We start from the raw sequence: 23,065 nt of genomic DNA, 5'->3' as shown, positions 1-23,065 counted from the left end.
TTCTCCATCTCTATCTCTAAGTCCTAGCTCTACCCTGCCTGGCTCAGTTTCTGTAAAGCGACAACCATGTCAAAGTGCATCCCGCCGGGCAACTCCGATGCCCCAGGGGACCGCGCCGGGCACCTGGGAAGCCAGGACGGCCAAGTGCCCCAGGGTGGCAGGCGGAGGTGGGGGCGCGAGGGGCTCCAGAGCCGGCTGCGCCTTCGGGGGACCGGGATTCTCGCCTGGTGCCCGCCCATCCGTCCCGAGACCTGGGGTGCTCGGCACCCCCTCAGCAGGTGTCCTGCGAAGAATCCTTGGCGGAGGAGGGATGCCTAGTAGCCTTCTGGTGGGCGTCGTTCTCTTCCTATCCCTAATCCAAAAAATATAAACGCAGAGGGTGGGACAGAGAGGGCGAGCGCGCACGTGGAGCGTCCGGGGCAGGGCCCCAGGGCTCGGGACCCGGGCGGGCAACGAGGCCTGGAATTGGGGCGGCCAGGGGCTGGGGTCCTGTGGCCGGAGGGTGGAAGGCGACTCGGGCAGGGCCGGGGGCCGGCTTGGACAGGGAGCCTGGGCCAGGTTGAGTCGGGGGTGGGGGTCAGTGCCAGGGCCGGGGAACGGGCCGGATGGGCCATGCCCGGGCCGGGTTGGGTCGGGGGCGGGCCGCGGGCTGGGTTGGGCCAGGGGAGGGTCAGTGCCCGGGCCGCGTTGCGCCGGGTTGGGCCGGGAGCCGGGCCGGGGGGCGGGCCGGGGGCCGGGCCTCGCCGCGCGTCCCCGCCCCGCCGCGCCTCACTGGCTGCGGCAGCGGCGGCGGCGGCGGCGGTGGCTCCGGGAGCCGGGGCGACTCCGGCCCCGGCTGCGGGACTCGGGTGGGTATCAGGGCCCCGCCGGGGGCCGTGGGGGCGGGGCCTGAGGGGTCGGCGGGGCACCTGGCGGCGCCCCTCGGCAGGGACGGGGCGGGGGCGCGGGGCGCGTGGGCCTGCAGCCGCGGGGCCCGGGAGGGGCCGAGGTCCGGTCGCAGCCCCAAGAGGTGCACGGCCCAGGCGGGAGCGGGCGGCGCGGGAGCACCCCGGATGACACCGGGAGCATCCTGGGGACCCCCGCCCCGGGCCGGAAGTGGGCCTAATTCGGGGAGACTCGGTCCCCGCCCGTCGGGAGCCGCGGACCGGAGAACTTGCGGTCTTTGTCTGGCTGGAGCGTCAGAGCACGCGAAGGAGAACTTGTCGGGGGCCGCCGTTCGCCGACACTGCCCCCCACAGTGTGTTTTCCACCCAGACAGCGCGCGCTCTTAGCGTTCCCGGGCCTTGGGGTCGGGGGGTCTGGCTGTTTAAGAACCGCCTGTCAGGAAACTCACTCCGTTTAGGCCCCGGCTCTTCCCCCTTGTCCTTTACTTAAAAAAAAGGAAAGAAAGCAAGCACAGGAAAAAGGAGAAAGAAAAAACCAGGCAATTTAAGATTGCTAAATATAAGCTAAGGAACCCTGCCAGAAGCCGGTGAGTCTCGAAATCCTGTTATTCCCACACTCGGAAGTTGGTGTCGTATGTCGGCCACAACCTAGTTCAGATTCTGTTCAGAAATAGAAAACGGACACAATGCCTTCTCTTTCCGCACGGCGAAGTTTGCTTTACTGCCTCGTCCAGTTCATATGAGAGGCTGGCTGCTTGGCCAGTCCCTGTGACTGGTCCTGGGGATCTTTCTTTACCTGAAGACACCAGTTCTTTTATGTGCAAAGAAGGGGGACATGGTTCTCAAAAACGGCCAGGTGATACAGCATATTATCAAAGGGCAGTTGCAAAGGTCCAGATTCGAGAATTCCATTCCAAATCTGTCACCAGTTGATTAAAGTACTTTGAAAAATCTGTGTTAGTTTTAGAAACTCATTAGAAACATTAATGTTTAATTGATTAGTGAATATTAACTACTTTGATGAACCATGAAAGCTTTTGCAAAGACAGGATTATTAAAGTGAGGAATGCCTTTTAGTAGTAACTATGAAGTTCATTACCGGCATCTGTGTTGGAAGGCATGTAGGCTGAGGGCAGTTACTATATTTTCTGCAGCACATGTTGGCTTGTGGAGTGTTTATGGTGAGCAGAATCTAAGAATATGGCTAGAGAAGATTCCTATCGGTGGAATTTTTAAATCCTCTGGCAATGATGGTGGTTGTGTAAATAGCTTCTGATTATCATGCATGAATTCATTTATCCCACAACACAAATCCATAGAGTCAAGACTGAGGTTATCCCCATTTTACAGATGGGCATACTGAGGCTTAGAGAAGTAAATTCCCCAAGTTCATGCAGCTAGCAGTGACAGAACTAGTGGCCTCTGCCCAGGACTCTCCAGCTCCACAAAACCACTGATTCACTGCCTCCTTTCTTGTAACTGGCCTCTATCATTCATGCGCACACACTTTCCCTGCCCCCCTTTTTGCAGACAAGACAACGTGATTCACTCTGCCAAGTGAGTCATAAGAGTGCAAGAGACTGGGGACGAAGCCCATGTCACCACTGGCTGCTAATATCAGTTCATGTCAGTCTGTCAGGAGCCTCCCGGGCCTCAGTAGAAAGGCATTTGAGAAGACACTCACTGGTTTGCAGAACCTACCTGCAGCTGGTCTCAGCCCTGGGTTTTGGGTAGTTCAGTGCAGTGGTTAAAAACATGGCCTCCAAAGTAGACTGCTGAGTTCAAATACCAACCCTGGTCCATAGTACTGACTTAATTCCTCTGTGCCTTAGTTTCTCCATCTGTAAAATGGAGATAACACTACCTACCTCAAAGTCCTGTTGTAACGATTATCTAAAGCCCCTAGTACCTGGCACACGCTAAGTGCTTGTTACTATTTATTATTATTATTATTATTATTATTATTAATGACCATCATTTGGATTTTTCACATTTAACTAGATTGGTAAAAACATTTTGGTAAATGGGTAAAACATTATTGTTTGGTAAAAACATTATAATTGATGACCATCATTTGGATTTTTCACATTTAACTAGACTGCTAAAAACATTTTGTTTTTGTTTTTTGATTCCTTGTATGTGTGGTCCATCGGGTGGAAAGTTGATCATAAGCAGAAGTGGAATTCTCCCTGTAGGTGTATGTACACTCTTATCTTTGTAACTTTGCAGGGGACCTGGTCCCCTTGGGCTATTCCAGGGACCAGGGCAACCAGGTTGCCTGGTAACACAAATTTCAAGTAGAGATTTTAGCTTGTCTCCCCCACCTGGCTGAAGGACCCTGATTTTCTCACAGGCCTGAGTCCTCTCTTGTAAGATGAGCTACTTAGTTTCATATAGTGTTACAGTGCGGGGAGGATGGCTGCTTGGATGGGAAGCAGTTGCAGCAGCAGAGGTAGATTTTATTGGTGTGCATTGTATTGTACATTGTTCTGTTGTATTTGTGTTATATTGAGGAACAAACATTGATGAGGCCAAGGCACAGAAAAGAAGGCACAAGTCTACACTTTGTCCCCCCCTCCAAAATTTCGGGAAATGGTGTGGGAAATCTTTTCCTGTTCATTTCAGTGGTGACGTTTTTTTCTGCTATTGACCACCTGTGCATCCCTCGAGCACCTGGTTTTGCCTCTCTAATAAATCTGGTTTAATGAGCTGTCTGATGATATCTGATCTGAAGCAAGTCCTTTAGTCTTTCTTCTGAACTTAAATTGCCATCCTCAAAGGAGGAGAGAAATGGAAGGCTAAGTTTGATGTCTGCCTGCAGTCACTTCAGTTGTGTGGGCAGCACAAGGAAAGGAGCAGGAAGAACCCAAATCCATTGTCCAGTTGGGATGGCATGCCCTTCTCTGGCTGAGCCTGGGGTGGTGAGTCTGTCCAGGTGTTTAAATTTGATGTACGCAATGAGCGATCTGGATGGGCCTGCCTGACTGCAGATACAGAGACGTGGCAGTGTCTTTTCCATGCTCTTTCTGGATTGGCCACTGTAGAAACCACCAAAATATGGCTGTACCCCGAGCCGTGCCCGCGCTAGCTTGCACACTTTGGTTTATGTGCTGGTTTTCCACACTGAGTGACCCTGAATTCAGTAATCTGACAAACTGGTCGTTACACTCTCTGGCATTCTGGAATCAGGCCAAAGGGCATGCTTGACAGATGTCATCTGACACTTTCGCTTTTCAATTTCTGTAAGTAAAATGCTTTCCCTAAGCAAGATCAGTTGTGTTGCTTTTGAGAGGTGTTGTCAATACATTTTTTCCCCTGGTTTGATTTTTGTTTTGTGGTGCGTTAGCTACTCCTTTACCAGAGACAATGAGAAGCTCTATATGTTACAGTCACAGGTACTGTAGAAGTCAGATGTACCTCAGCCACTTTGGGGTCGGTGGTTGGTTTCCTGGCTGGATTTGCAGGTTTCCTCGCCTTTGGGTTCAGTCCTTCCCCCGTCCCCAATCCTGGCTCAACTTTAAGTCTAGTTTCGTCTCCCAGGCCCTACTTTCTCCGCTCTTTAGGGGGGAAAATAGTATTTTGGCATTTGCCGTCCAGAGGCCCAAACAGCAGAGGGTCTCTCCCTTGAGAGGCAGAGGCTCTGGGGTTTTCTGGGGAGTAGATGGTCATCGAAGTGACAATGGACAGTTGAAAGAGGAAAGTCATGGCTAGGCAGGCCCCCAGATCTCCTCGCAGCCTCGTTGAACTGTCTTGTCCTGTTACAGCCTCTCGAAGGCCTTTTCCCCCACGGCAGTCTGTCCAAGGCTCCAGCACTTGGGTTTGTGCCCTAAGCTTGGTTCCTTTGTTTTAAATTCACATTGGTCGTCTTGTCCTCCCTTCTCTGCAGAGGCCCTGCCCACTGCAGCCCTTTCTTGGGCCACAGTCTTTTCCGAGTGATCCCAAATGTAAGGTATGTGCAGGAAACCCATTTCTCTTCTGCCATAATCCCATAACTTGAAATTAAATGTAACTGAGAGAAGGGTCATATCAGCCCACAGGTGTCTTGTCCAGACGGTAAGACTGAAGGAGACCCAACTTCCTCACCCCGTGCTCCGCAAGGAACAGGGTCCTGATCTGGGCTGCCTGCAGCCTTTACCTCACCTTTTGAACCTCGAAGCCAGGGGTTCCCAAAAAGGCTGTGATGCATGTGCCTGGTTCTGGGAAGGTAGAGGGAGCTGGGGCCTCATCTGAGGTGTGTTAGCAGCAGATGTTTTGTGGGAGGAAAACAATGCTTGTTTGCCTGTGTCTGGCTCGTGTTTAATATGGCATCGCCTTATTGCTGCTCTTTGTTGACTGGGCTTCGAGGGCAAGGCAGATGAACCGGCTTCTGCCGGCCACGTGGCAGGTGACCGCAGCTCAGGGCATTTTGCTCCTGAGCAGTCTGACAGTGACAAGGCTAGAGGAATGATCACCTGTGGCCTTCATGCCATGACACGTCCCCCCGAGTGTCCAGTGGCCCCCCACACCCCTCCCCCGCCGCTGCCGTGAACAGCTCTCGCGATGGGCGTAGGCTGCGTCCCTCAGGTGTGTGGGCACTGCTGCCTCCCCGCACCGGAGCCAGGGTGGCCCCGAGGCAGGCAGCACAGAGAACTGAACAGAGAAGTCGGGCAGAGCCTCTCTCCTGGCGGCTCCAGGCTGCCCCATTTCTTTTGACTTCCTGGGAAGATTCTGGGAGAGAAGTTTGCACATTTGCTCCTGTTTGTTTTCCTGTTTGGGAATTGATGGAGCCCTTTATACTGGGACAGCAAACCACGGCTTTGGGCCGAGGAAGCCGCTGAAGGGCAGGCGCTGGTCTGTGAGCGTGCAGCCTTCCTCGTCCCGACGTGCTGCTGCCACGGGGACACGAGGCCCAGGTTCTCTCCTCTCCTGGTTCTAGGCCTGGGTCCGCATCGTATTGCTTAAAGGGTAGTCGCTCTGGTGGGAGTTGGATGGTTGGTGGTGAGTGGATGGGAAGCCTCCCTGAGAGTTAGAAGTCAGCTCTTCATGGTGTCCTTGGTGTGGTGTGGTCAGCAGAAGAATGGTGCCCAAAGATGTCCATGTCCAAGTCCCCTAATCCTGGGAGCCTGTGAATGTGTTAGGTCACATGGTAAAGGGGATTAAAGTTGCAGATGGAATTAAGTTTGCTAATCAGCTGACCTAGAGATGGGGAGACTGTCCTGGATTCTCCTGGGGGCCCAGTGTCATCACAGGGTCCTTAAAAGTGGAAGGAGGCAGAGGGTCACTGTCAGAGTGATATGATGTGATGTGAGAAAGACCCAGCGTGCCATTGCTGGCTTTGAATGCTGAAGGGGCCATGAGCCAAGGAATGCGGCGGCCTGTAGCAGCTGGAAAGGCAGGAAAACAGATTCTCCCCAGAGCCTCCAGAAGGAACTAGCCCGGCCGACACCTTGATTTTAGCCCAGTGAGACCCAGGTCCGACTTCTGACCTCCAGAACTGTGAGATAATCCATCTGTATCGTTTTAAGCTGCTAAATTTGTAGTGATTTGTTACAGCAGCCACAGGAAACCAACACACATGGAACGGAAGTGCTTTCTGAGGGAAGTGAGAGGGGAGACTTGTGTCTTTCCTAACGGGTGTCATTTCTTAATCCGTTTGCTCATTTCTGGCTCTTCAGTGACTATGCCTCTCTCTATCTAGGAGGACTCTCTTTCCTCCAGTATAAATCACCAAATCTTGGGGAACAAATTTTGGGTAATATATGTCTTCACCTCCGTAAGTTTCAGCTAGAGGAGAGCCCCACGCCACCGCTGCCACGCTGAGTTACAAAAGCTGCAGCTGCCTCTGGGCCAAGTGGCTCCTTGAGGATGGAAGGAACATATGAGGTCAACAACAGGCCTGCCTCTGGCCCCTGTCTCCAACTCAGCAGCAGGGCCAGTTCTGAACAGGGTTGCAAAATAGGAAATCTTCTCCCCCTTCCCAGCCCCGCACCCTGCCGTCTCTTGGGGCTTCTGCAGTTTCTGATATTTTCCTCTCCAGGTGGCTCCCCATACTCCAACCACCTGAGAACCCCTCTCCTTCTGGACAGACCTGGGCCACTTTTATCCCCAGTTTAACTAACTGCAAGCTGCAGATGGCCGAGAATCCGTGGTTCTCAAAGGTGTTCTCATTCCTACAGAGTGGCAGGTTAAAGGGGAGGGATGACTTCCTAGTGGGGGAGTTTCTGCAGAGAGATTCTTGTTTCATGAGCGTCTGTGTGTTTTGAGGGGAGGCCAAGTTGTTCCTCCCTTTCAAATTGCACAATAGGCTATTTTGCAAAAATCTAGCCCTACCTAGTGGTCACTAACGGCTCAGAGAGCACAAAATTCAACTTGTAATCGTGCCTCAGTCAGGTTTGATGGTTTAAAACCAGCATTGGCATTTTTACTTTATATTTTTTAAAATCATTACTTTTTTTTTTTGTACACTCCAGCCGATGCACATTCTAGATCTTGGCCTTACTCCATCTCTGTATTCCTGGTGCCAACTGCCACGTTGGCATTGTTGTCCTTTCCATCAACAAAACATGGCATTTGGAACTTTAGGGAAGATGGCATTGTGGTCAGCCCAGCATGAAAGGGACTTCTCAGAGACATCGTGGACTCAGGAGCTTCTAGTCTAAAACCAACAGTCCTGGCACGGACATAGCCATATTAAAGTAAAAATATTAAGTGAATGCATTCGAGAAGATGAGGTTTTTATCGTTGTCAAGGATCTACCTTGAGCTGTTTCTCTATCCACCTTCATCTCTCAGGATTTGGGGAGAGGATTTGTAATATTGATACAAAGTGCTTGGAGCATCTCAGGCTGCTATTTTGATTTCAGTGAACTCTATCTCTGTCCTAGAGATGGGGAAAGTCAGATAGCTGTTCCTGGCTAAGGCCTCTCTCAGCTCCCTTTCGAGTGTTAGCTGATTTTGTGTCTTAGGATCTCTGCTGACGGCATTTAAAGATTGTGCTAGAAGTGCTCCTGCCCCCAACTCCATCTGTGTTATAAGGAGAAGAAGGCATCTGGCCGTGGAAAGACCCCAGCCCTGAGGAAGAGCACCTGGGTGTTCTACCTGCTCAGAGTCCTGCACTTGGTCCACCGGGAGGGTGGTCATCTCTGTCCTCCTCCGCCCCGTAGGACACCAGGTCCCTGTGGTCATGAGTGAGAACCAGTCAAGGTCATGCGTCTTGTGGATCAAGGACATTAGGAAGATCCCCAGTCAGGTTGTGCTGTCTCTGCCAGGCCCTGTGTTGCCGCTGGCAGCCTGCCCTGGGTCTGGGAGCCCGAGCTCTCTCTGTCGCCTGCTCCCGCTCTCCCTGCCCTGAGCTCCCTGCCTGTTTCCTGCATCCATCCACATGATGCCACTCACGGCCTGGCCTCTTTGGGTCCAAGGTTTCTGGTCTCGACCCTCTTTTTTTTAACTAATAGATTTTTTTTACAGCAGTTTTAGGTTTACCAAAAATGAGCAGAAAGTACAGTGTCCATACACCCCCCTCCAGGTTCCACTGTTATTTTTATGTGTGGTAGGGTACACACAGCACAGTCACCATGTGACCATTTGGAAGCACACAGGTCCGTGGCATTAAATGCATCCACATCGTTGTGCCGCCATCACCCGTCCATCCCAGAACGTTTCCTCCCCTTTGTCTGTGCCTGCTGTTCCCCCTGCACCTGCTCCTTGCCGTGGCTCCTTCCACGCAGCTGCTGTCAGCCAGAGCCTGCAGTGCCGCCGCCAGGCCCTTGATTGGTTCTGCCTCCCTCCCTACCAGGCTCCCCTCTGTTTTATGTGCCCTTGGTGCCTCAGCACCGCTCTGTGTCATGATGTTACCCTCTTCCTTGGCCTGAGCCCCATCCCCAACATGCTTTAAGGATCAGAGCCCTGCCCTTGTATGCGGCGCTCCCCAGGAACCTTCCAGCTCTCCCTTCTGTGGTGCGGACCCACGGTGTGGTGGAGTCCAGTGTCCTGTATGGACCCCGTGAGTGTACTGAAGGTGAGGAAGTGCCCACTGCCCCGAGGACTCTCCCTGGGTCTGTTTCTGCTTGCCCTCGGCCCCCTGCCCTGCCGAGAGTCTGGAGAACGTGATGGAGGTTCCCAGGTAGGACTTAGACGTCTGTGTGCGTTTTCCACTTCGGAGTCAGGAGAAGAGGGCGTGTGTACAGACGGTGCCCATGGAAGCCTGCAGGCTGGGGCAGGGATGGCGGGGTTGGGCGGAGGAGGGGCCTGGGGTCTCAAGGCCGGGACCCTTCTCCTCTAAGGCAAACTGTTGAAGCCTGTGCCAGCGGAGGGGCTGGGAGAGGCCGGGCTGCTGTGCAGCTGTGGGCAGATGATCAGAGAAGTGCGGGTGTGCGGGTGCCGGGAGCAGGCCCTCCTGGTCCCCTGCCCAGGTCCACTGACTCCCCTCCCTGAACCCCCCAGCCTCCGGTCCTTCCTCTCTGCCCAAAGTTGCTGCCATCGGAAGCCCAGGACTGCGCTCTGCTCCGGCCACAGCTTCCCCTTCAGCAGGGCAGCAGTCAGCACACAGGGAATGATTCTGGAAGCGGGTAGTGAGGGGCCAGGATGGCCAGGACCTTACAAATCTAGAAGGGGGGCCATTGCGTCCCAAGAGGGGGTTCTGGTCGTGTGGATCTAGGGACCTTATGGTGAGGCGGATGCTGTGCTCTGCAGGTCCATTTCCTAATCTGTGAGAAGGTACCACATGCCTCTGACAGATAACCTTCCCACGGTCCTTGGTTCATAGGGACACCCTGAGAACAGGAGGGGACACAGAGGGCTGCCCAGAGCCAGCTCGCAATGAGACAAGCCTCGTGGTCAGACCAGATGGGTGCTGAAGCCCAGGAACCAGGCACTAGGGGTGTCCTCCTGGGGTTTCTCTGCAGGAGGTGCTTTCCAGGCCTGTGCCTTGAACTCCACATCCTGGGACACGCAGGCTGCACGCTTCCTGCTGCTCCTGGTGACACGTGGCCCAAGCTTATTAACCCAGTGACAGATGAGCGCTCACTGCTGTCCGGGGATAGGCCTTCTGCAGTCTTGTATCCACCCAGTGCCCGTCCCTTAATCCTGTTTAACATCCAACTGCTGTGCTGGTAAACGGGAGGGAGTGGGGGGTGCGCCGGGCAGCTGCTGGCGTGTCATTCATTTGCGCTGATAACAGCAGGGCCTGAGGCAGAGGGGGTGGTCTGCCTCCTGTCAGAGCCCCTGCTCTGCTCTCTTCTGGGGGTGCTGGGGGAGCAGTGGGTGGATGGGTCCCTATCTCAGGAGTCACCTGGGCGGCCCCTCCCCCGGACCTCCTGAGTCAGAAGTCGGGATTTTTCCTCGAGTTTCCTGAAGCCCCCTGGTTTGGTGGAGTGGTGCGTCAGGCCACCTTCCCATGCTGTTCTTGTCGTGGGAGCCATGCCTCTGCCTTGCCTCTCTCTTAGGGGCTCTGATTTGGGGGACCCAGGCTCCCTGGGGGCATTGTCCTGAGCTTTGGGGGTGAGGGCCTCCGTTCTCCTCCGGGAGGTGGCCTGGCAGCCGCTGTGCGTTCTGGGACTCTTTTCCTTGCCTCTCTTCTGACTGGCTGAGGGGTGAACTCAAATTTGTGTTCACCAGCTGGAGGACTCAGATAGCACTGCAAAGTGAGGACGCTGCCAGCTCGCACTGGGGAAGCTGAATGGAAATTCACACCGAGCAAGGAACCCAGTGCTCCACGGACGTGAGGGTCGCCCCAGCCTTTCCCACCGTGGCAGTCGGCCGCAGGACACGAAGCTGTGATTGTGGGGCTGGGGGTGGTGGGAGAGGCGCTCGCAGTGGAGGGAGGGTGGGCCACCCAGGGGAGCAGGGCCCACGAGGAGCCCACACCCTGTGCCGGGAGCTCTGTGGCTGCGGCCCCACGTGGTAAAGTGGACAAGAGGCAGTTGTCCCTCTTGGCCTGGACGGAGGTGAGGAGCCCCTGGCAGGACCCACTGAGTGTGAGGTATCCCAGACCAGTGGGCCTTGTTTTCTATATGGCAAAGAGCCATCTCGTTAAACAGAAGCGAAATAGGCAGCGAGGGGGATTTGAGGGGGAGGTTACTGCAGGGGTTAAGAGCGAGGCAGGGAAGGGTGTATTTGAGAGCTGCTCTGGGCCCAGTCCTTTGGCCCTAGAGAGGAGGCTGTGGAAGTGCCGGGTCCTGAGGAGGACAATGGCTGGCTGGGCACAGTCACCATTTCAGCCGCCAGTGAGCAGAGCTCGGTTTACAGTCACCCTGGAGGGCTGCCTGCCCCACAGGGGGAGAAGGGTTGCTGTCATCGGCGATGGGAAGGCAGGCCTGTGAATGTCTGAAAACTTACTTTATCAATGGTGCTTTCAGCGTGGTGGGGGTGGTTGCCTGAGGAGGAGGTTAAAACCACCCTGCCTCCTTACTTCTGGATGAAGCGTGCCTGTAGAGAGTTCTCCTCGGAACGTGTTGAGTGTGAGAACCACGGGTTTAACACACGTGTGTCTGTCACGTGCAATGTGGGAGAAGCTGAGAGGTTGCAGACCAGGGCACGGGCCATACAGGTCTCTGTGTCACAACAAAGGGCCCCCTCTTTTTAAATTTCCCCTCTTTTATATGACAAACATCCCAGCTTTATTACGCTATAATTGGTGTCCCTATTTTTATCAGACAAATAACTCAGTACACAATAAAAACAGGAAATAGCAATAAAAACAACACAACTACCCACTCAATGGTCTGGTCAATGACATGTATGGCTTTTTCAAGAGAATGTGCACTTTGAATTAGGCTTTTTGAAATATCAAAAGCAGTTCATTGAAAATTGAAATCATAAGAAAATTAGAAGAAAATATAAGCCAACAACGAATGAATCTTTGGCTTGGGGAGGATGATATAAAGTATAAAACTAATAAAAAGAAATCACTAGAGAAAAGTTACCATCTATTTGACTGCATAGAAGTTTAAGAATTCTGTACTTCAAAATAGATAATACAATTAAAAGGCAAACAATAAATTAGGAAAAACACATGCAGCAACTATAGCAAAGGATTAAGATCTTTGCTATATGAAGACTTCTTATGTATCAATAAGAATACCAACACCCCAGCAGAAAAATTGACAAAGCATGCCAACAGACAATTCACAGGATGAGCACAAATGTCTAGTAATCATAGGACAACCTGCTCGAGTGAACTGATCATCAGAAAGCCATTTTCCCATTACCAAATTGGCAAAGATTCAAACCCCTAAAAATGCCCTACCTTTTTTGGAAATCCGTTGGGTGGGTGCTATGTGTCAGGAGTCCAGTTTGTTCTCCTAAGGAAATAGTTAGGAATTCAGACTGACTTAGGAGATGGAGAGGTTACAGATGAAGATTTATGTATAAAGATGTAGGGTTTATTATTTAAATAGCCACTATTTGGAGACCAAATGTCTAGTGATGGTGGCTGGTTCAGGAATGGTGCATCCATGTAGTATACATATAGCTATTAAGATGGAGGGTTCACATTTTGAATTTTTAAAATTGTTAATAACATACATAGTATATTAGTTTCCTGTGGCTGCTGTAACAAAGTACCACAAACTGGGTGGCTTGAAGAAGAGAAATTTATTTTCTTGCAGTTCTGGAGGCCAGAGGTTTGAGATTGAAGTATAGGCAGGGTTGTTCCTTCTGAGGCCTCTGTCCTTGTCTTGCAGATGGCAGTCTTCATATTCACATGGTGTTCTCTTTGTGTGTGTGTCTATCTCCAAATTTCCTTTTTTTTTTTTTTTTTTGCCAAGGAAGATTAGCCCTGAGCTAACATCTGTGCCAGTCTTCCTCTATGTTGTATGTGGGTCGCCACCATAGCATGGCTGATGAGTGGTGTCGGTCCGTGCCTGGGATCTGAAGTGAGAACCTGGGCCGCCGAAGCGGAGTGCACGGAACTTTAACCACTCAGCCATGGGGCCAGCCGCTAAATTTCCTCTTTTTAAAGGACACCAGTCACATTGGATTAGGGCCCACCCTGATGACCTAATTCTACCTTGATTACCTCTGTAAAGACCATCTCTAGGGGCTGGCCCCGTGGCTTAGCGGTTAAGTGCGCGTGCTCTGCTGCTGGCGGCCCGGGTTCGGGTCCTGGGCGCGCACCGACGCACCACTTCTCCGGCCACGCTGAGGCCGCGTCCCACATACAGCAACTAGAAGGATGTGCAACTATGACATACAACTATTTACTGGGGCTTTGGGGAAAAAAAGGGAGGAGGATTGGCAATAGATGTTAGCTCAGAGCCGGTCTTCCTCACCAAAAAAAAAAAAAAAGACCATCTCCAAATAAGGTCACGTTTTGAGGTGCTGGGGGTTAGAACATCAACGTGAACTTTGGGAGGACGCTCTTCAACCCATAACTCAGGGAAAAATATATTTATGATATAACTAAAAGCCATATATGGCATAATTCCAGTGGGTGTTTTTTTTTTTAAGATAGGCTTGGAAGATAGTAGAAAATACACAAACATTTTTGGATTGTGTGATTTAAGGGACATGCATTCTTTATACTGCTCTGAGAATGTTTCATAATTTTTTTAAAAAAGTAGGTCAAGAATTCTCCACTTCTAGTTTGATAGAGACCAGAGGTTGGGAGCCAGGTTTAATTTAGATAAAATAGGCTTACAAAGGAACAAATAGGTTTAAAAAATAAATGTGAATTGTGGCTAATTTTTAACAGACAGGCCCTGATCTACCCGAAGGCACATTGTCTTCCCCAGGACAGTCTGGGGGTGGAGCTGGGTGGGATCATCCCCGCTCACCCAGTTGGCTGGGGTGGGTGGGAGCTGGAACTCCGCACACAGAGGACAAAGGTCTCGTGTTCTGGGTTTTTCCGCTCTCTTGAGTGAACACCTCCGCTCTCTGAGGTGTGTTGAACCTGTTTGCTCATTTGCCAGTCTGCACTTCTAGGCTGTATCTCACGGAGCCACGGTGAGGTTTCACGTCTCATGGGTGGGAAAATGCTATGCTGTGAACGCTTGTATTTTGGAATCCCCTTCAAATCTTCCAGCACATTCTTTTGATTATGCTCAGTGGTGGCAAACATCTTCACTTAAAGACAGTTTGGTTTTTAGAATCAGCTGAGAGTTGCTTTCAGCCCGGCCTGGTTGTGAGGATGATTCAGTCATGTCATTTGAGGCTCCAGAGGAGATGGGGCTGCAGCCCTGCCCCAGCGTCGCCCACCCGAGGCCACGGCCACAGGAGGCCACTGAGCACCTGGCGTGTGGCTGGTCGGAACTGAGACGTGCTTTAGTGCAAAATACACATCAGAGTTTAGAGACTTAAAGAATGTAAAATAGCTCATCAATAATTTTTTTTCATATTGTTTACATGTGGAAATTATGTTATTTGGGATATAATGGGTTAAATAAAAATATATTATTAAAATTAATTTCACTCATTTCTTTTTACTTTTTAAAAACATGGCTGTTAGGATATTTGAAGTTGCGTGCATGGCTCAAATTATATTTCTACTGGGCAGTGCTGGTCTAGAAAAAGAGGATTTGTGTTCTTGTATGGCTCATTAACTGACTTTGTAATTCTTGAAGAATTCTTGAACTCCAAAAATATTCCAGACAACAGAATCATCATTGGGATAAGGATATAGCCTTTCTAGACGATTAATTGGAAAGACAACACATTTTTTGATGTGTAAGTTCCAGTATGATTTTTTAAGTCTCCTGACTTGGTTGCCATATGTTGTCGTGGGCTGCGCAGTGTTCAGCTAGTAGAACTACAGGGGTTAAGACAGAGAGACACCCCCGTGACCTGGAGTGGCCAGAAGGGCTTCCTGGAGAGGTTGGCCAGGAGGCGATTTGGGTAGAGAGGGGCAGCCTTGCCCAGAGCATCTGTGACCTGGCGAGAGAGTCCTAAAAGTGGTCGAAGCCAGGGGTCAGCCATCCACAGCCTTTGGACCAAACAAGACTTCCTCTGTTCTGTACAGTGTGCGAGCTAAGGATGGTTATTACATTTTTAAATGGTTGATAAAAATCAAAAGGAGGATTTTTTGTGACATGTGAAAATGACATGAAATTCAGGGATGAGTGTCTATAAAGTCTGCCTGGATGCAGCCACGCCCATCACTGTCTGCTTTCACGCTACAGGGACGGAGTTGAGTAGCCACGGCAGTGACCTTCTGGCCACAGGGCCAAAAACGCTTACTGTCTGGCCCTCAGAACCAGCCTGCCGACCCTGGACCAAGGGGCCAGCTTGATTCTGTAGCCTACATTGAAAGAGTTGGGGTGGGGGAAGCCTGAGAAGGGGAGGGGGTGGATTCGGGGCCCTGGACGTGGCTGAGAATGGAGGGATGTCCATGGCTCAGTGCTGGGAGGTGAGGACCTGAGCTGGGCCCCAGGTCCCCGAGGACTGGTGATTTTCAAAGTGATGCTGATGTTAGGGACCACGGAGATGGGGGAGGAGGGAGTGAGGGATCTTTCTGTGTCAAGATGCAGGATGGGACAGGCAGCTCTTGGGTTGGTGGGAAGCTGTTAGCAGAACATTGTGCTTGGGAGAGTTGGTAGCCGTGGAGGCAACTAGAGATACACAAATGGAGCTGGAGAGAATGGAGAACAGAGTTGAGGGGCACAGGAGGGGCACCCACAGAGCCAGATGGGGCTGAGGATCCAGTGTTGAGCCACGTGGTCCTGGGATGGTGAAGGATGCCTCTGAGACCACCCCTCTCCTGCCAGGATGGGGATGAGTCTGCTGAGCCAGCTGGAACCCCCCACCTTTCTGCCCTGAGAGCCTGTTCAAGCACTGGGCAGAGAGAACTCAATCTAGGGAACATCCTAAATCAGCTCGGATTTGGGAGAAGAATACAAAATGCAGGAAATTCAGAGAACAATATAATAATATACCCTGAGACCCTCCACCAGTTGATAATTTTTTAATTTATCTTTTTATTGTGGTAAAATATACATGACATAAAATTTACTATTTTAACCATTTTTAGGTTCAGTGTACAGTTCAGTGGCATTAGCACATTCACATTGTTATGCAACCATCACCCCTATCCATCTCCAGAACTCTTTCATTTTCCCAAACTGACACTCTGTCCCCATTAAACACTAACTCCCCCTCCCCCTCCCCCAGCCCCTGGCAACCCCCATCCCACTTTCTGTCTCTATGAATTTGCCTACTCTAGGTGCTTCGTGTAAGTGGAATCACATGGTATTTGTCCTTTTGTGACTGGCTGATTTCACTGAGCATAATGTCTTCAAGTTTCCTCCATGCTGTAGTGTGTGTTAGAATTCAATTCCTTTTTTTTTTTTTTTTTTTTTTTTTGTGTGAGGAGATCAGCCCTGTGCTAACATCTGCCAATCCTCCTCTTTTTTTGCTGAGGAAGACGGCCCTGGGCTAACATCTGTGCCCGTCTTCCTCCACTTTATATGGGACGCCGCCACAGCATGGCTTGCCAAGCAGTGCGTCGGTGCGCGCCCGGGATCCGAACCAGCGAACCCCGGGCCGCCACAGCGGAGCGCGCGCACTTAACCGCTTGCGCCACCGGGCCGGCCCCTCAATTCCTTTTTAAGGCGGAATAATGTTCTGTTGCATGGATAACCACATTGTGTTTATCCATTCCCAATGGATGATTTTATCATATTGGCTTCAAGTCTTTTTTTTCTTTCAAAGAGATTGAGTTAAAGTCCCTCTGGGGATGTTCCCATCCCAGCGTCCCACCCCATGAAGCTGGCCTGCACCCTGCCCAGTGAGGTCTGAGTCTTGGACATCTGTAATCTCTGACCAGGAAACAGCACGGCTCTATACGCATCTCTTCATTCACACAGGCGAGCGACATCATGCCCATGGTCATTCCACGGCTCGGTTTGGTGGGCCGTGTGCGTGAGCTCCCTCCACAGGAGACATCTAGTTTGTTCACGTAGTGGCTGCCTAGGCCTTTGGTGGTTTGTTTTTTCCAGTCTATTGGGTTTTGGGTTTTCCTCTGAGACCAAGAAACCCTTCCTGTTTATCAGTCCTTCGGTTTTCCTCTTCCGTGAATCGCCCATCTTTTCTGTTAGGATGTTGCTCCTTTTTGCGGTGAATCCTTAGGAGTTCTGTGTATATTTTGGATCTGATCCCTTTGTTTTTAGTTTATTTTTTTTCAAGAATGAGTTGTATGTAAACTCGAGTTCTTCAAATGTTACTTGTGACACCCTTGCCAGCTGAGACGGTCCATCATGTGTTGGGACATCAGGCTGGGCATTGGGATGAGGGGGACACACAGGACAGGCGGGAGGTGGAGAAGACGGGAAGGAGGAAGGAGAACCACAGAATCTCCTGTGAAGCACAGCAGAGGGGTGAGAAGTTCAGGGATGCAGGGGACACAGGGGACACCCACAGACATAGGAGTGAAAACCGAGCAAAGAGAAACTCTGGAGGTTTGATGAGATTGCTGTGGGGGGAACAGGGTTCCTCTCAACAAGTGGTTCTCAGCGGGGGCGATTTTGTGACCCTGGGGGACATTTGCAATGCCTGGAGACATTTTTGGTTGTCACAGTGGGAAGGGGGGTGCAAGTGGCCTCTAGTGGGTAGAGGCCAGGGATGCTGATGGACATCTTACAGTGCACAGGGCAGCCCCCACCATTAAGACAACCAGGCCCCAAATCTCCACAGTGCCACAGCCGAGGACCCAGCCTGCCCTGCATATGGCTTTGTGCTAGCAGGGCCGGTTCTGGTAGTAACCAGTGTCCGTTTGACGCCTGCTGGTGTGAGGCAGGACGCAGCCCCAGAGACACCCAGCCCAAGTCCATGACCTTGCGCCCGCTGCATCTCCTCTCTCTCTTCCTCCCCCAGGCAGGTGTGGACCAGCCCCACCTGGGCCCGAGTGTGCAGAGGATGGAAACACTCCTCCAGCAATGTCTCTGGGCCGCCTCCTTCGCCGGGCCTCCTCCAAAGCCTCGGACCTCCTGACCCTCACCCCGGCTGGCAGCGGGCCCCTCTCTGTCCTGGATGGGGAGATCATCTACTCCAAGAACAATGTCTGCGTGCATCCGCCCGAGGGGCTGCAGGGGCTGGGGGAGCACCACCCAGGTGAGCCCAGGCAAGAGGAGGGCTGGGGTCACAGGTCTGGGAGGGGAGGGCTAGGGTCCCAGGTCTGGGTGGGAGTGTCTGAGGTCACGGGCCTGGGAGGGGAGGGCTGGGGTCACAGGCCTGGGAGAGGAGGGCTGGGGTCACAGGTCTGGGGTCTCAGGTCTGGGAGGGGAGGGGAAGGGTTGGGGTCCCAGGCCTGGGAGAGGAGGGCTGGGGTCCCAGGCCTGGGAAGGGAGGGCTGGGGTCCCAGGCTTGGGAATCTGGAGGAATGGGTGGCAGTTCCTGGTATAGTCATTGATCCCATGTACCCTCTGTCCTTCAGTCTCACCATTTGGAAATCAGGGAAGAAACTCTCGGCTACCCTCTGTAGGGATGGAGATGGACGCGGATCCTTTCTCAGACCCTCCATACTGAACCCCATGTTACCGGAGGCCATTCTCAGCACACTCCAGCCCGTGAGACATGTTAGTTCCTAGAGTGGGAAACTTTTTTCCTGTGGTGACTGGGACTTGGCTATCTTTTGCCAAGTCACAGTGAAAGAAACTGTGCATTTTTTTCAGGGCTCAGGTTGTGTTCTGAGCCATGCAGTGGCAGGCTGCCCTGTGCATTGGAGGGCTGAGGCCACAGCACCGATGAAGCCACGTGCACGTGGGTCTTGTTCCAGGATGGGAAGCCACTGACTGTGGCTTCTTCTGGGCGGGGTGCCTGGGGTGTTAGATCTGGTCATAGCAGCCCAGCACCCACTCCTGGGCAGGCCAGTGAGTCCCTCAGCCCCGTTTCCCCCCAAGGAAGGAATGAAAAGATGGGTTAGTGATACCCGAGGCTTGTGTGGTCCTTTGTCATTCGTGCAGATGGCTTGCAACACATAAATGTGCTATTTTATTTATTTTGCACAACAACCTCACCAGAGTGACCGGAGACCTGGCAGGCCTCTGTTTTGGACGAGAGCGCTGGTGCTCAGAGAGGAGAGTCGCTCGACGTTTCCCCAGCGCCAGCCCAGGGTGGAGGTGGAGCGAATGCAGGCGCGCAGGCTGTGGCTCTCTGCATTTCTTCCTGCGGCCTCCCTAGGCTGCCAAAGGATGCTTCAGGGTCCCCAGTGCACCTGTGGCCTGGCTGTGGCCCACAGAGATTTGCCCACCCCAGTGCAGACAGAGGCCCCACACCAGATGTTGGAACACTTAAAAGTTATAAATTGCAATCAGATCTGGACACTTTACTGTATGCAAATTATGTGTCAACAAAGTACTGCATAAGTAAGTTATTAAAAAGACAAAAAATTTAAATTATCCTAATGAACTATTTTAAAAAGTGTTCTATCATCCTGCCTTGCTAAGTATATCTCCACAGTCACCTGGACGTCAGGTGCAGATTTAGAATCATCAGCCCCACTAGCTTCCAGCAAGAGCGCTGGCTTCCAGCCCCAGCTCTTTCCTGCACTGTAAGGGGCCTTGGTGGTTCTCTGTGGACACCCCAGCTCGTCCACCGCCCCCACAAACAGCTCTGGAGCAGACCCTGGGAGCAGACTCCGGACTGTTTGGGCACGGAAATCCAGGGTCCTGGGTCCCCGGAGTGTGCTCTAGAGGGGTGTGCAGGCTCTGGATGGCACATCACCTTGACTCTGTGGCTGCCTGACCGTGGGACCGACTGCGTGGATGTGGGGAGCAGGGGGCAGAGGTTCTAGGCCCGGGTCTGAGGCTGTTGCGTGTTCTGGGTATGACACGAAAAGAAGAGCAGCAGCGGTGGGAGAACTTCGTGGTGTAGTCCTTTTGTGATGGAAGGTGAGGGAGAGAGGGGCAGAGGCCTCGGGCTCTCTTCTGGATCCCCAAGCAAGTGATCTGAGGCTGTGGACACACTTGGCCCAGTGGCACGGGGGCCTTATGCACAGCTGGCCGATAGCCCCTGAGTTTCCCCATGTCTTCTGGAAACCGGAGCGGTGCTAAGGAGATTCTGGGTGGGGCCAGAGCTCTGAGGGATGTGGTCAAGGGGGCCCAGCTCTTGCCCTGGGGGAGCTTTTCAGACAGAGACTAGGAGGCCTGGGGGCCTGGTACAAGAGGCCCAGGAATCAGGACATCCCGAAATGGCAGGTGCTGCGGTAGGAAATGCCCAGGCGTGGAGGCTGACCGCAGGCAGGAAGGCTCTGGGGCCACCAGACAGTGGGCGGGGTGGGGCTCTGAACTCACAGGGCCTGGTGCCCCCTGGGTCTGCTAAGAGTGTGTGCTGGAAAATCCCCAGAGCTGTCATCCATCCCCAGCTCGGCTGTGTCCCTCGGGTGTGTTTTGGGCCAGGCTGTGTCTGAAGCCCGACTCATCTGCACGGCACCACGTTTTTACAAACAGGTGTGGCCTCGACGACAAACCGCGTGCACTTCCCTCCCTAACCACCTGTCCTCTGGCTCCTCACAGGCTACCTGTGCTTGTACATGGAGAAGGATGAGCTGCTGGGGGCCACTCTCATCCTTGCGTGGGTCCCCAACTCTCGGATCCAGAGGCAGGACGAGGAGGCGCTGCGTTACATCACCCCCGAGAGCTCCCCCGTGCGCAAGGCACCCCGCCCACGGGGTCGGCGTGCCCAGAGCTCAGGGGCCCCTCACCAGCCCTCCACCCCGGAGCCAAGGCCCACCCTGATCCCAAGAGATGAGGACATCCTGGTGGTGGCCCAGAGCATCCGGGACACTACGCACATCAGCCCTTCCCCAGATGATGGGGAGAAGCTGGCCCAGGGCCTGGGAATGGATGGCCCCCTCGCAGCCTCGCAGCCGGCCCACAGCGACTCTGGGATCTTGTCTGCAGTCAGTTTGCAGGATGGGACTGAGGAGGGGCGGGAGCTGCGGCCCGAGGCCGGGGAGGAGGAGGGCTCCTTGGAGTTGTCGGCTGACGGCGTGAGCAGGGACAGCTCCTTCGACTCGGATTCTGATGCCTTCTCTTCCCCCTTCTGCCTCTCGCCCATCAGCGCTGCCCTTGCGGAGAGCAGCGGCTCCGTGTTCCTGGAGAGCGAGAGCGGGTGAGTTCCTGATTCCCATCCTGCACTCCCTGGGGCGGCCCCCAGGGCCTGACCCGGCATGTTGGGGAGCAGTTGCCTATGTCACCAGCTCTGCTCCCTGAGCACTGAAGATGGCCTGGGCCTTCAGGTGCCCGGCTCTCTGCCGGCCTCGGCACCTGTCCCATCACTACTCCTGGCCGAGGAGATTGTCAAGGATGCAGGGCGGCGGGGGCGGGGGGGGGGTTCCACCCTCTTCTCTCCCCTTCCCTTCCCCTCAGGGGCCTCACCTGGGACTAAACAGTCCCTGCCAGGTCTGAACCGCCCCATAACCCAGACCAAACCCCACAGGGCCAGGCCCCCAGGAGTCCTGGTGTCTCCTGTTCTCACCACTGGAGGGGCAGGAGATGGTCAGTCATCCCACAGCCCCCAGGCAAACTCAGAGAGGCCTGTGTGGTGGCATAAGGGGTTGGCCTGGTCCCCAGCCAGGCTCCATGTACTGCCTGCAGCCAAGCCAGGCACGTGGCCCAGCCTGCTGGACCCGGGGGAACATTAGCCTTTTGACTCCTCCCCTTGAGAGCTGTAGGCGGCTGGAACACGGTCCCCAGGGGCATATTTGGTGGCATTTACTCTACAGGCTGAGAGCCCAGGGGAACTAGATGCCTGGACGTGTCAGCGGGCTTGCTGGCCCAGGTCACATGAGCAGGGGTGGCGTGGGGCAGGGGTTAGACCCTTGCCCTGCAGTGGGCCCGATGGGGGAGGGTAGTCTCGGCGTTGTGGCGGCCACCACGCAGCGCCATCAGGGGTCCTCAGGGCCTCACAGAGGTGGGCGTGCACAAGGCTCATGAACCACGGGCTTGTGCTAACCTGGAGCAGCCAGGGCCAGCGCAGGAGGCACCTCTGACTCCTGCAGCCCTTCCTGTCCTCTGGCTGTCGTCCTCGCTCTCATTAGATTTCTAGGCAAACAATGGCCATGCTGATAGCAAGTACTGACCTCAGTCAGTCAGGCAGCCATAATTATTGTGCTCTTGGTGTGAGCTGGGTATGTGCTGGCTGTGGATCGGCCTGGGCGCTGGGCACGTGTGCCGTGGATTACTTATTTTTATGTTTACAACCACCCCAGGCTCTGTGAGGTAGGTCCTAATATTTCCCCTGTGTATCAAAGGGGAAAGTGAGGCTCAGAGAGGTTAGGTAACTTGCTGGTGGTCAAATAGCCAGTACACTAGTGGAGCTGGATGTGAACGCTTACAGACCTGGAGCATGTAAGGTCACACAGAACCGATGTAAGCAAGGGAGCAAAGGAAGGAATTTGAGGTGGATTCCTTTCTGATTTTATCCCCTCAGCAAGATGTGGTCTGTTAAAGCCCAAGGGTGAACTGGTAGCATTTGTCTCAGGTGTTGGAAAGCACTTATGAAGGGGGCAGTCAGCTGTAGCCCAGGACTCCGGGTACCCGGTGAGGTTCGCTGAGCTGTCCAATGTTTCCAACCAGGGAACCAGGCTGGGAATGAAACTCAAGCCCTCGCCAGGGTCTGGCAGGCTGGTCTTAGTCAGAGCTCTCCCTGGTGGTGCCACACTGCCAGTGCAGTGCTACCTGTGGGTGTCCAGCAACCCCAGGGTTGAGGCAGAGGGACAGGTGTCCAGTACCCCCAGGGTCGAGGCAGAGGGACAGGTGTCCAGCACCCCCAGGCTCCAGGCGGAGGGACAGGTGTCCAGCACCCCCAGGCTCCAGGCGGAGGGACAGGTGTCCAGCACCCCCAGGCTCCAGGCGGAGGGACAGGTGTCCAGCACCCCCAGGCTCCAGGCGGAGGGACAGGTGTCCAGCACCCCCAGGCTCCAGGCGGAGGGACAGGTGTCCAGCACCCCAAGGCTCCAGGTGGAGGGACAGGTGTCCAGCACCCCCAGGCTCTAGGCGGAGGGACAGGTGTCCAGTACCCCCAGGCTCCAGGGGGAGGGACAGTTTTCCAGCACCCACAGGGTCCAGGCGGAGGGACAAGTGTCTAGCACCCCCAGGGTCCACGTGCAGGGACAGGTGTCTAGCACCCCCAGGGACCACGTGCAGGGACAGGTGTCCAAGCTCCCATCTTCACTCTGCTCCAGGTGTAGTGTGCCTGGCCTGTGGTCTCGTGGCTGAGGTCTTAGTGGCAGACCTAGAATCAGAGCCTGGCCTTCTCAGCTCTGTCCAGCAG

At 53.6% G+C, this 23,065-nt stretch overlaps 1 protein-coding gene across 1 annotated transcript; it reads left to right on the top strand.

Annotated features, from left to right (window-relative positions):
• Nucleotides 1-66: 66 nt before the first annotated feature.
• LOC131417972 (TBC1 domain family member 16-like) lies at nt 67-21,097 on the top strand. The gene is made up of 4 exons (XM_058562067.1): nt 67-278; nt 664-848; nt 17,666-17,902; nt 20,305-21,097. The coding sequence occupies exons 1-4, from the start codon at nt 67-69 to the stop codon at nt 20,904-20,906; spliced, it is 1,236 nt and encodes a 411-aa protein (XP_058418050.1). The 3' UTR covers nt 20,907-21,097.
• The last annotated feature ends 1,968 nt before the right edge of the window (nt 21,098-23,065 follow it).

The sequence above is a fragment of the Diceros bicornis genome, chromosome 18 (assembly GCF_020826845.1).
Source record: "Diceros bicornis minor isolate mBicDic1 chromosome 18, mDicBic1.mat.cur, whole genome shotgun sequence".
NCBI lineage: Eukaryota > Metazoa > Chordata > Mammalia > Perissodactyla > Rhinocerotidae > Diceros > Diceros bicornis.
The sequence above is the reverse complement of the archived record's forward strand: the minus strand, read 5'-3'. Positions and strand labels throughout refer to the sequence as shown.